This window comes from Phyllobates terribilis, unplaced genomic scaffold (assembly GCF_046119375.1).
Source record: "Phyllobates terribilis strain yellow unplaced genomic scaffold, ASM4611937v1 Scaffold_3__8_contigs__length_932513732, whole genome shotgun sequence".
In the NCBI taxonomy this organism is placed as follows: domain Eukaryota; kingdom Metazoa; phylum Chordata; class Amphibia; order Anura; family Dendrobatidae; genus Phyllobates; species Phyllobates terribilis.
In genome coordinates, this window is record NW_027362763.1 from 329,862,607 (window position 1) to 329,876,138 (window position 13,532).

Here is a 13,532-nt window from a genome sequence, read left to right on the forward strand (position 1 = left end):
ACCAACATCTACATCCAAGCAATAATAAGAAATCTGTATTATGCTCAGCCTCCATGTTTTAAGCTGAGGGGAGTCCCATGCTATCCACTGCTGGCCCAGGACAAGAGTATCCTTTACATTCTGCTGTAAAAAAACCCTGTTATTAAGCATTTTCTTTATATAAATAAAGTATTTTCAAGCACCACTCCAGTGTTTTTTTGTATTTCACTGGAGTGCTGCTTAAAATCCAAGTCCCTTACCCCCTGTCTGATACTCAACTTCCGGTGATTCATCTGTTTTCGCCGCTGATCCGGTCCGTCTCCTGCAGTTTGTGACCTGTCGGCGCACTCCAGTGTTTCATGGAGCTGCGTGGAGGTCACAACTCAATACATGTTTATGAGGGCCTCGTTCTGGCTCTCATAGACTTGCATTGAGAGCTTGTGACGTAGCTTCTGACTTCCGGCCACTCAGAAGCTGCACTCACAAGATGGTGCCGTGGGGACAGACCGGCTCCAAAAAACGGTGAAGACGCTGGAGGGTGAGTATATGACCGGGGGCAGGGAACTTAAATTTAAAGCACCGCTACAGCGGTGAAAAAAAAACAAAACACTGCAGTGGTGCTTTCCATTGTGACACTTACTGTAGCACCTTTTTGTCTATTTTGGGTTTATCGGTATGTATTCAGTAACATTTACAATAATTGCTGGAATAAGCAACATATTTGCACCCATCCAGAATTAAAGCGAGGCTGTTTACTTTCTTCTTAGACATAAAATCATTCCTTACAAGGAATGAATGTGTCAGCACACTTTAACATATGGAAGTAGTGGTATGGCTGTGAAGACATTTGTCGCCCTTAAGAATAATATATTCTTCCTACAGATATGTGCTAGTCATGAGAAATCTAGTGTAGAAGTCATCTGCAGATCAGCCTGAAAGTGCACACTGTGGCGCGTCAGTGTACTCGCTCTGCTTCTTATGAGAGCACTGACACACCCCTGTGTACTTCTCACTTAATTTGCGGATGTTTTCTATGTTAGATTTTTCATAATTGGCACATTGGATATCTGTCAAAAAAAGGTTTCCTTTTTAATTGGTGGGCAAGTTCCTGCACAGCCATACCACTCTTTTCTGTGTGCTCACAGGTTCCCATTAATGCCAGTCAATAGTTTTGGAAATTACACATGCGATTGTTGCTTTGTCCACCATTCTAAATTTTTTTTTTCTCTGTGTACTTTTTCTTTTTTTAAGCTACAGAAAAATGATAATTACTTTGGGTGCATTCACACATCTGTATGCAGTGTCCATGTGCTGACAACACTCAGACCCATAGAGCCTCACCGATATATTCACTGATCTCCGAAAATCACAGATCCGATAATGAGATCCGTGAAACTCAGAGCATGTCCTATTCTTAGCCGATGTTGGGGATCTACAAGAACTGGGGCGCAAACGAGTGCAATAGGGTCCTATCTGATAGCAATGGATGGATTATTGAGGAGTACTTGCCCACCTGGTGAGGTTGTATTGTCCACAACAATTTCAAGAATTTTGAAGTAGTCAGAGGTTGAGGATCATAATAGGACATTCTCAGTTGGTCTGTGGGCTATCCGTTAATAAATCAGGTAGTGCACAGACATTCACATAGATTTGTGAATGCACACGTACATGACCCTGTGCAAGAACAATTTTTGGACCCTTTACCGACCTAGTATGCAAAATCCCACCTACTTAGGAGGTAGAAATGGACCTTTATACATCTTAGGACCCGGTGTGGTTGCACCAACGATTTGTCCGCCCCTGAACGCATAGGCTACATACACACATTTGTGTGAGTGTTACTATCTTAGAGAAATGGACCTATATTTTTCACAGGTGTCATCCTAGTTGCTTCCTAGTTGCATCTTGTTTGCTTCAGTTTTGTTTTTTTCTCATCTTTTTTTTTTTTTCTTCACTGAAGCAGGTAAACTGTCTGAACTTTTTTGATCCGTTAACTATCTATTAACACTGTCATTTAACAATGGATAAAATTAGGATGGAACTCTGAAGTACAAAGTCTGTCTTCCTAGTTTCATCCGTGTTTCCCATAAACGTTAATGGCCGAGTCTGATCCACAAAATGTGATGAGAACAGGACCTGCTCTGAGTCTCACTGGCCGGAGACAGGGATCCGTTTTTAGAACTGATTTGTGAATGGCTCAATGAAACCCTATGGGTCAGTGGGCTGTCCAAAATAACCAAAACAATCAGCAAATAATAACACTCTTGATTATAGATTATGGTATTACTTTATAAATCTGCATTAGGTTTATTACAGAAATGTGGATATTGACCACTGTGTATTGCATTTTTTCAATTAAAAACAACATTAATTTCTAAGTTTGCCTGTTCAGCACAGCTGTCATCAGAGCCTTTGCTTATTCTTCAATACGCTTTTTAGAAAATACTACCTGTTCTGTACCAGTATTACATGAATGCCACAAATCATTCTAGATATTAAAAAACAATGGGAGTTCTTTCATATTTTTCCCAGACTACGTAACTTGTTTGTGCTTTTTATGACCATAGAATTACAGTATGTGTGTGTGTGTGTATAATCTGTGAGTTTAGAAATTGACTATCAGTAAGAATATACAATGTATTCTAAACTCTTTTGATTCATTAGGTATTAAAAAGATGAAAAAATGCTAATGAGACCAATGAAGTTTGACCCTTCACTCGGCAAGAACTAATTGTATTCATTTGTTTTGCAGTGTGCATGTACAGAGAGCCATCACTGCATGAAATTGGAGAAAAGCAAGGACGTTCAAGAAAAAGTTCAGGGACACCAACCATGAATGGTGGAAAAGTTGTTAATCAAGAATCAACATAGCCAAAATCCTGCCCTGTCCTGAGAGTGAACCCTCCGGAAAGTCAGAAATGATACATATAAACTGACACATAAGGTTCCGATGACTACTTTTTTGAAGTCAAGTTTTCTTCTTTGGATAGAAAAAAAAAAAAGAAATGGAAATCAAATTGCCTCTGCAATGTTTTAAACCAACCAGAAAAAAAATCTGAAGAAAACTCCTTGAATCTGGACTCCATTCATATTTTCTGCGAAGTTTGCTGTGTGATCAAATAAGTACCCATCTCTGCATAAAAAATTATACAATAAAGATGTTACCTTTAAAAGAAAATAAAAGTTCTGGATAAATAAACCTTAAAAAAAAAAAAGCAGAAATCACTTGGCAAAAACGAGGTTCACTCCAATGACATGTTTTTTTATTTATGTATATTGATAAAGCGTCTACATCATTTCTACCGATGACTTCATTTTTAGAATGTGTAGGTCAGGCAATATAATGGCTTGTTGATCAATGTCACAACACACTACAGGTGCTTTCTTTCACAACCATTTTTTTCTATTGAATTTCTACCCCCCTCACCCACCTTTCACAGCATTATTTTGGGTGCTTTCACATTGCGTTTAGGCACCCGTTCAGTGGCTCACATCCGAACCCCCCACAAAGCAGGATTCGCACATATGCGCTGACGGGGGCATAGACTATAATGGTGCTGACAGAGCGAACGTGCATACACACCCGAAAATGATGCATGGCAGAATGCACGTTCATTCTGTCGGCATGATTATAGTCTATGGTGCATACGCCCAAATCCCATTTTGCGAGGGGTTTAGATGAGGCCACTGAACAGGTGCCTAAAAGTAATGTGAAAGCACCCTTATTTAGTGTCACGCGGTGCTGAGATATTTGGACTTTTTTTTTTGCATGTCATGAAATCACCAGAATCTCCATTGAATGGTATCATAAATCTCCTGATCGTCTGTTTGAGACTATTTATATATAAATAGCTGGGCAGTTTATAATACAACCTGATTGAACAAAAAAACACAAAGAGAAGAAGCCAGGTAACCGGGGACATCAGGACACCAAACATTACAGTAGCTGAGAGAATTATTTTTTACTTTTAAATCTATTTTATATTCATTTAAAAAAAAATAATTGAACAGAAGCCATTTAATATTCATATTTCCAATATACATTGAGTGTGTGTATTGGCATTCACATTTTTGTCACAATATTCCCATTTCACAGTCATCATTCTCCTCTTTGTAAAGCCTTATTTTAGATGTCTATTCTGCTCATGTGACCATCAGTGCTTTTCATTATATTCTATGGGTCTTTTACACATATACATCTTTTTTGTTTGTATTAAAAAGTATATCACCCATCCAAGTCAGTAGGTCCATGAAAATTTTCACTGTCATAATGGGTAGAAGCTTGGAAAATCTTCTATTTTGCTAATGAGAAAAACGGATGCTACAATGATGATAAAAACTGAAACACAGAAATGGATAAAAAAAAATAAAAAAAAAATCCATTTTTTCTCATATGCAAAAATACTACCTTGGTAATTAGGCCTAAAAAGCAATAAATGCACATTGAACTCATTTCAAAATCATTATTTTTGTATTATTATTTCAGCTTTTTTTTTTTTTTACATTTTCTTAATAGATCTTGTATTTCCATGTAAATGTTTCCAAAAACTCTAAGTGAAATTAGAAATAATGGCCGATACTTAAGTATAATTATACCAAAAATCTTCATAGATGAACACAGCATTGGGGACAATTAAATTCTTCTTTTGTGTGTCTTCCATTGAGGCCGGCTATTCAGCCACCACCCCTTCCCAATTGCTGTGTAGGTGAAGGGTTAGGACAACCACTCTGAACTCTTTGATCATTACCAAGGGTGAACCTTGGCAAATGTATAAAAATGACAATATAATGGTCCAAATAGCAAGCTTTTTTTAAAGATAACAAAAATGTTATCTCCTAAACCTTTCTAAATGTGTCTGCAATTAAAGTTACCAAACGCCATCTTCCCCAGTTTCCAGCTTCGCTCCGTTCCCCTACTTGATCAGGTGACTTCAAATCAGACTCAAAAGATCACACAGTGGTTTATTTGGGGACTGGAAGTCACTTACAAAGTAAGCCTATGGAGCCTCCTTCTGAAATACCTCTGCCCCCCACACAGCAGTCTCCGTGTGGGCCTGCAAAGGAGAGCAGTGCCCATGTGACCCGGGAGAGCACTGGAGCTACGCTGGAAACGGGAAAGACTGCAATCATTAAGTATTTCAATACACTTGCTCTACATTACAGGCATATTTGGAAAGGTTTAAGGGATAAAAACTTTGCTGGCAGTTCTTTAAATATGTTGCCTAAGCTTACTGTATATCAATGTATAATGAAAATATCTGCAACTTTCTAATATATCTTGTGTTTCGGATACTAATCATTTTAAGATGTTTTGTTGGTTAGTGTTACATGTCACATTAGTAAACTGAAATAACCGGAATGAGCACAAGAGGCTGGAGTCAATACTAAGGGCTGACTATGTTGTAACGAGCGTTCCCAGGAATGCTTGTTTCCAATGATCGGCCAGTGCAAACAGGCTGCCTGACAAACTTGCAAAAAGCTCGTTCTGAAGGTGAAATGATTTTTAAGCTTTCTGAAAAATTATCATTTTGGCAGCACATCATCCTATGTAAACAGGACATTTGTTGCCGAGGGCAATGACAGATATTCACAGAATGATCATATTACTGATTGTTCTGTGTGCATGAAAAGTGCGGTCTCCCTGCCTATACAAGCTAATAAACTATTGCCGATTGGCTTCTATGTAGCCGAATGGCATTTTTGTAAATGGCCACTATTGGCCTGTGGAAACAGACCCTTATTTATTTCTTATGGTGTTTTATTAAAATTGCTACAATTTTTGGCTCTCCTATGCTCATACATTGTTGTAAGCCCACAGAGATACTTGTGCTGCTAATGTATTGAGTGTTTGTACTGGATACATTGTAGCAAATCATCATTTGTATACAAGTTTTAAGCCCCTAAATGCACACAAAAATGTTAGAATTCACTATCAACAAGAAAAGAGAAAATATTATATTATAAAGTTGCATATCTTTTCCATGTACAATGATTAAAGTGATAATCCCATCATGACTTTCTTTTCTCTTAAACAGGACCAATCATCTCTCCTGACATCTTTTTTAATAAATACATGTATTCTTCACAAAATAACAATGTTGGATCATGTTTTTTTTAGAACTCTATGTTGAGCTGTTCTACTGTTAATGAAATAAATAAATTGACAACTGGGTGTTACTAGTTGGGGGCGTGTCCCTATATTGAGTTTGACACTGTCCAATCAGGGCTGAATGATCCAGACTGTGCAGTGACACACCCAGCACAGTTGTCAACTCCTTTACAAATTTCTGGGAGGAATTACTGAGGAGAGCCTTAAGGCAAAGAGTTAGAAAAGTGAAAACATTGATCTACAATTGTTATTTATGTAGACAAGCATTGACCAAAAAAAACGTCAGGAAAGCTGACTCTGCTGAATCACGTGTGTTTAACTGGTTGTCCTGCAGCTGTAGCACATTATCATGTGTTTTTAAATGATGACCATTTAAATGGATGAACATTAATGTAATACATGGTTAAAGGGGTTGTCCTGGATTTTAACAAAGTTTCCTAGGAGCAGTAAATGCTCAAATGGCTGTATATACCATTACTGGTCATTGATACCAATGGACGTGATATCATTAACGCAAGAATGTCTGATTTAATGGCAGACTAATGGTTATTTTTATTTTATTTTAAACTACGTATTGCTATTAGACAGCTTTAAAGACAGAAAATAACAGACAACCCCTTTAACAGTGGGAGCTGCTGTATGCAGTTACTGAGTATAGAGAAGAATCCTGAATTGGGGAGCCTTCTCTATGATGTCCTAATACAGCTGGGCAACCCATTCAATCATTATTTGTAGAAGAATGGACATCCCCTTTAAACAAAACAACCAACCTATAGACTGTTATTGTATTTTATTCAAGCTGTTAGGCCCATCATCTGCATTCTTAGCTCACTGTAATATGGACTGTTAGAAAATGTACAGAAAATGCACGTAGTAGTTTATCCGTGTGATATGCAAATGTTTCTATTCTTTACTCCTAAAATGAGCACAAGTATAAATATACTATATATATTTGTATATACAGTATATTTAATATATATTTATATGTGTATGTATATACATATATATATATAGAAATTACACATTTTTACAAAGGGCTGGTTGCTCACTTGACATTGGTTAAAAGGAATCTGTCAGTAGCATCAATGCTCCTAAGCCGTCTGTATGGGCATGTAGGTCAGAGGAAGCTGAATAAAATGATACCTTGTTATCTGCGATCTGATGTCTTATTCCAGAGAAATCCACATCTTTTTTATATGTAAGTGAGCTGTTGAGAACTATGGGCCGGACTCTGATCTGATTGAGACTCTGCCTCCAGGACTTATCTTAAATAAAAAGGGGAGTTACCAATGTGATGTGTGATGGCCGTTCTCCTGATCTCACTGCAGAGCTGTGTGTGATTATACCTGACACATCTGCAGGTTCCTCTCAGTGTTTCAGCTTTCATCTCACAGTGAGCCAGTCTCGCAGTACAGCAGAGCTGTGAGAGCTGCAGCTGCTAATGTGCTTGTAAGAAGACAAAGTTCAGTTCTCCTGTTCGGTGTTAGTTACATGTCTCACACTGGTAACTCCCCATTTCATTTATAATAACCTCTAGAGACAGATTCTCATGCAGATCAGTGTCCAGCCTATAGTCCTGAATTGCTCATTTATGTATAAGAAAAATGTGAATTTCTCTGGAATAAAGTCATAGGTAGCTGAATAAAATTATACCTTGATATCTGTGATCTGATGTTTGTGCCCATATAGATGGCTTATGAGAGTTGATTCTACTATTGATTCTACAGATTCCCTTTAAGATGACGCATTCCTTTTCCATCACACATTGAATATCCGGTGTGATATCTTTACAGGAAATGCATGCTAAGGATAGAACATGAATATACTTTGTATATAATGAGAGATTGCAGCTCTGAAGGGCTTCCATTTACAGATTAGCTTTTTATTTAGATGTAGATCACAATAGATCTGCCTCCTGTTTTCTGTACTGCCGATGAATTGACGAAGCAGCATTACTGCGGTGTGTTTGAATGTAAATGATGATCGCTGGAGGGGTGCATGCATCCTGCTTGCTCTGTACAGTTTATTTTGCTACTTGGGGTTCAGTAGAGAATGGGGGGCATGAAGACTGTTGTATGGGGTGAAGGGCAGGGCATTTTCTAATACACTTTAGCTTGTTAAATAAAATGATATCTTTATTGGAGTAGTGGCAAATTACTTTTGTTGATGCACTGTGCTAATTTTTCTACTTGGTTTCAGCTTTTCTCACAGCAGTTCTCTCCATTCCTATCACTGAATACAATGCAGTCTTCCAAGTCATGTATAATAGATGTCAACCCACAGTACCTAGCCATTAGTACATTATAGAAAGAGGTTGCGGGGGAGACATTTCTTACAGTTAATTTACACAGTCACTTATTATTCTGTTCCTTCTGCACTGGCTAAATATATGCCTATAAGAAAAGAGATTTCTTGGATGATGGTGGTTCAATAGGTATTTATTTTTCCCACTATAAGGAGGGGACACCAAAGTGTAGAAATTTGCTGTCTCATTCAGGTGATCATTTTATACTATTTAAGCTAAAATCACCAGTCTTCTAGTTTGGAAAATACAGTATGACTTTATATACTCACTATTCATGTTAGAGCTCATTGGAAGTTTATGGAAATCTTTATGACCCATATGGAAAAGACACTGAAAAAGTAATCATTGGGGGCCTTCATGCCTGGACTTCCACTGTAAGTTTCTTTTGGAAATTCCCTTTAAAAAGAGTTGGATGAAATCAGAATCATATTAATCACATAAGTGCTTCTTTCTGTAGATTTCACAATATAAACGGCACAATTATGAAATATTTCCTCTGAACATTTACGTAAGGATGGCTGTATAATCCTTTTTTAAAGCCCATGTCCCAATAATAAAAATAAATAAATAATAATTCCAACTAATGCTTTGTTAGATGTCACATTAATAAAGACATTCTGACATGAATTTTCAAAGTAAGTATACCAGCTACATCAGGGCTAAGGAATTAATTGTGAAATGTGACGGATCCACTTAAACTTTTTCCCAGGATAGGATCTCCTTTCGCTACTGTGTGAGCAAAGAAAAGTGACAGCTACTCTGATGACATTAAAAGGGAATTGCTTTTTTCCCCCAGAAACACAACTCCTCGTAATCCCATGGGTTCTTCTTCGCCTTACAACTTTGTCTCAAGTGTATAGGGCTGAGGTGTCATTCCAGGAACAAACTATAGCAAAGAGTAAGTCTCTTTTCGGAAACAAAATCATCTCATTTCTTACTTTAATCAACCTATTTACATGATCTTAAGAGCTGTTGTCCAGTTTCTTACCCTTTCCTGCTTCTAATTGACTGTAGTAGTGTTTGATTCACTATGTCCAATTAGTTTCACCTCCTAATTCGGCTTACACTGTGTGAATTGTGTTTCCAGATGAAGCACGTCTTTGTGCTACATATGAATATCTATGATATGTTGTATCTCCACTAAAACGTAACCGTGATGACTCTGAATAGTAATAGTCACATCAATGCTAGTACAGTCCTTCACAGTTACAGGAACTATGACATTTGCACAAGTTTATTTTCTTCCATTCATATCATATATTATATAAAACATGAATTGAATTGCATTCTTCAAATGGCTGCAAATTCTATAATGAGTAAATGATGATTGGTGGCCTTTCCTGTCAATCACGTGTGAATTATTTACCACTGAAAGAATGGCATGCAGCTGAATAGCCAATGATAATTTTATGGAATACGCATGCTTCAATTTCTGAATATGCCAAGATCTTCATCAAGATTTGATAGATTTTTTTAAGGGTTTTTATTTTATTTTATTTTAATTTGTAAAAAAAAATTGTGTTTTATAATTTTATAGCCATACATTATTAGTATTTTGCAGAAGAGTTCGGTTTTACCTGCGTATATGTCCATATGAAAACTAGTGTGTAAAAAAAAAAATAGTTATTTCCCATAAAAATTAGTATTCAGGAAGATTTGAAAATAATAAGCTGTGATCAGATATAGCAACAGTTCTTAAAGAAGCACTCCTCTCATCAACATTTTTATCCTCTTATTATATTGCAGTCATCATATTATATAGCACTGTGTACTTACAACTGCTCATTTTGCTTTTCTACCTAGTTAATTCTTATTTTCCATTAGGTCTATGACATTGCGTGATTAAAAACTGAGTAGCTGAATCATTCTAAGCTCTATGTAGCAACAGGAAGTCAATTTTCCCTGTATGAGTCATGAGTCCCTGCAAAAGTCCCTGGCAGGAAGGAAGGAGCGGAGCAGCTGGGTCAGGGGTTGAAGGGGGGGGATGATTTCTGCAGGCACAAAACTCTTCCTGTTTCTACATAGCGCGGAGAAAAGAGTAAAATTCACTGGGTAGAAGGGAAAAATGAGCAATTGTAAGTAAGTGCACAGTGCTATATAATATGATGATTGCAATATATTAAGAGGATAACAACTTTGATGGGAGGAGGAGTGCTTTTTCATCTGTGCTGATTTTCACACAAAAAAAACCATAGGATGCATAAAGACTAGTGTGGGCTAAGAATTGAAAGTCAATCACAATAAAACTCACAGTTAGGCTCTGTTCACACTTTTGATTGAGCCTCTACTGGCTGCTCGAACACCATTGATGTCAAAAGTACAGCTTTATGCAGCAATGTTGTTGCCATTAAGCAAAAGGCCCCCAAGTTATTGGGATCTGTCGGGATCCGTCTCACAACTGATCTGGGACATTTTAGTGGTTTCTGTGATGAACTATTGCCACAACTCCTATGTGACAAAACCAAATACTGTCAAGTAATTTAAAAAAATTAAGTGGATTCAATTATAAGATATTATTCATTTTCATTGATTAGATCTATGATGACATTTGCTTTCTTGCCATAAAATAAGTAAGAAAGGGGCCAAAATCGTCATTGATTGAAACTGACAACATCAAAGATGCAGATGATACAGATCTTATTGAAATAACCTGTACTGGGTGTTTCTACTAAAGCCCAGTTAGAGGGGCTGATAATTTGCAAATAGGCGCTCGTTCCCACTTATCAACCTGTGCAAATACGCCGCAGTTGAATGTGTAAAACGCTCGTCTGTTGGCTGATTAGATCCTGTATGCTGGCTTGAAAGTCATTGCTGTTGGTTTCCATTGCCTTGTGTAAACAAGGGATGTGCTACCAACAACGTGCATGCAGTATGGGGACAGAACGATCATATTAACAATTGTTCTGTCCATGGGAAATGCTGGAAATCTGACGCTGTATGGACAAAACCAAAGAAATGTTAAACAAAGGGATTTGGGAAACCGACCTCGTCTTTGTTTTCTTTAACTTTCATATATATTGGACACTGATGGTGTTTAAAATGGGGATTTAGCAGTTACTAATAATCTGATTTATAATCTGACTTCCATCTTTGACTATAACTGTCTCATTCATCTGAAAGGGGGCTTGCAGAAATCTGTGATTTCGCTGCTGCAGCAACCTTTTTCAGATGTTTGGAATAGAACTGTTATCCAATAACCATCAATCCAAGCTATGATAACATCCGAAAGAAAGGTAGAGAATTCCTGCAAGTTATTATTTTTTGTCTTCCTACTAATCCTGGCAATCATTGGAAATACTGTTAGAAGCAAGGTAGAACAAAATTTTATGTGACTAGTAAGAAAAAAATTGCCCATAGTCATTCAAAATTTTTTGTGATTTTTTTTTTTTGTTCGTACCGGATACTCCGGTGCTAAACGCCGAACACGGAAGTCAGATGCAATGTTCGGAGTTCCGGGGAAAGTCTGTTGTAGAGAGAGAGTTTTTTTCCCAGATCCAAAGTTCGGGTCTCCATTGCTTTCAATGGGGTTTGGGTTCTGGTTCAAATTTGGGTACAGTTCTGGTACCAAAACCGAACTTTGGACTAGGTTCACACATTTCAAAACGTGACGCTAATCACATCTCCACGCTATGCAAAATCTATACAGATGCAAATATCAACCATTGACTACTATTGGAATTTATTTTTGTTTACAATTCTAGTGCAAAGTCTATACTTTTCCATATATTTGAGATAAAGGTATGGACATTTAAACTGATAAATGGACACACTTTTGACATATGTCTGGCTAAAAGAAGTCTTCACATTAGATCTATATGCAGTACATTCTGCTCGGATGCAGTGTGAACCCAGACTTATAGACTCTCGCAGTTGGAAGATTAAAAATTACATTTTTTGTTTCAGATACCATTAATCCTCCAAGGACAGGCAGCCCAGAGGTGTTCATCTCGCCCTACATAGAATTAAAATGCTTGTTCTGCTGATATTTAGTTTGCTTGTATACTTCCAAATAAAAGAAATGCTCCCAGTGGAATTCAGTGTAATTTGCTTTGATCTGCAGTTTGTAAAGACTTTGATACATTTATTATATAGAGAGCACTAGTTAGGATAATAGACTCGGATAGGGTTTTTTGAACTTGAAAAGCACAAGGCCTCAGGTAGAACATGAAATGTGCCTCCTAGTGATTCTTTGAATCTATAGTTGGGGTATGGTTCCCCTCAACTACACTATATTTCTAATTTACTCAACATATGTATTGTTAGTTTCAATCTTATTCATCGGTCCTCATAAGAAAACATTTCATTGCATTGCAGCTTGCCAACTGTTACCAGAATGTAATACGCACACTCTTAGAATTTGTCTCCTTTTGCCGATTGCCGACCAGATTTCCATCCGCTCCCTGTATTGAGAGAATCACATTAGAATCTATTTGTCACGTGGCGATATGTATGCAATCATATACTTGTGATCAGGTGAATGACCGCTCGAGTAAGCAAAAGGAGCCGAATACCTGCTGAATATTCCACCAGGAGTGAGCAACCGGTTTAAACATTTTCTTTAAGATTGCTGCCGTATTTTATGCTTGAGCTGGGGTTCACAACCTCTTGTGGTATAAGAGTGAGCGGATTTCCTAAGCACAATGCAATGTGAATGCAGCTGTATAGAAAGGTCAATGGAGCAGTGATCATTAGCTGAGCTTTATCTTTAGGTCTCCTTGTATTTCATGTGTTCTTTACAAACCATTTTGGGACATTTTTGTTTCTTCAAACATGCATTTGTTTTATGAATTACTTTTTTCTATAGAGAAGCTTAAGAAATAAATGCATTAAGAAAAGCAAAACCTAGAATGTGCTGCCTTTGAAAAAAATGCCACTGTCCCCAAAACAACACCAAAAGGGAACTAAAATGCCCAAAAAATCCCTGTTTGTTGTCTTGTGACTGGTTGCTAAATGTAACCTCACAATTTTTGCTTGCTTAAATTTTAATTGAAACTCCAGAGTAGTCTCTATGGGGTACCAGGCTATTGTGCAAGATGGCACAAAAAATGGAACACATCAGGGTACAGATGTTCTACAGGTTATTTTTTCCATACTTGTCCTGTCTTTCTGTAGAGCATCTGTCATTATGGCTGTTTGTTA

The 13,532-nt window shown here is 37.3% G+C and overlaps 1 protein-coding gene across 4 annotated transcripts in view; it reads left to right on the forward strand.

Moving 5' to 3' along the window:
* The window catches only part of FGF12 (fibroblast growth factor 12), a 590,755-nt gene extending 577,488 nt beyond the window's left edge, over positions 1-13,267 (forward strand). For all 4 annotated transcript variants that reach the window (XM_073675156.1, XM_073675155.1, XM_073675154.1 and 1 more), the window contains one exon: positions 2,732-13,267. In XM_073675156.1, coding sequence (XP_073531257.1) covers positions 2,732-2,850 — 119 coding nt within the window. In that variant the 3' untranslated portion in view covers positions 2,851-13,267. The remainder of the gene's footprint in view (positions 1-2,731) is intronic.
* The last annotated feature ends 265 nt before the right edge of the window (positions 13,268-13,532 follow it).